Consider the following 322-nt stretch of genomic DNA (forward strand, 5'->3'; position numbering starts at 1 on the left):
CGAGCCCCAAACCTCCTCTCTGCCAGCAGAGCCGCCCGTCCCCAGCAGCACCGGAGCGTGGGAGCAAACTTACAAGCTCCTAATTTTGGATTCGGGAGGCTGAGCATCCACACAGTCTGTGCCACGAGCCGGGAGCCAGGAGCCCTCATCTTCATCGCTGCAGCAAAAAGGAGCAGGGGAAAAACCTGCACTGAGTCACAGGCTCAGCACGAACGAGTGCCAGAGCCACCCTGGGGCTCCCTCGCGAGCTGAGCAGCGTCCCCCGCACAGCCCAGGGGACACGGACCGGAGCTGCTGTCCCCACAGCCACCGTCAGGCTGGG

General features: G+C 64.3%; 1 protein-coding gene across 1 annotated transcript in view; it reads right to left on the reverse strand.

Moving 5' to 3' along the window:
• Positions 1 to 73: 73 nt before the first annotated feature.
• The window catches only part of LOC104628344 (rab-interacting lysosomal protein-like), a gene marked incomplete at its 3' end in the record, with an annotated part of 3,251 nt that continues 3,002 nt past the window's right edge, over positions 74 to 322 (reverse strand). Inside the window, exon 5 of the mRNA XM_010296893.1 lies at positions 74 to 161. Coding sequence (XP_010295195.1) covers positions 74 to 161 — 88 coding nt within the window. The remainder of the gene's footprint in view (positions 162 to 322) is intronic.

This window comes from Phaethon lepturus, unplaced genomic scaffold (assembly GCF_000687285.1).
Source record: "Phaethon lepturus isolate BGI_N335 unplaced genomic scaffold, ASM68728v1 scaffold29451, whole genome shotgun sequence".
In the NCBI taxonomy this organism is placed as follows: Eukaryota; Metazoa; Chordata; class Aves; order Phaethontiformes; family Phaethontidae; genus Phaethon; species Phaethon lepturus.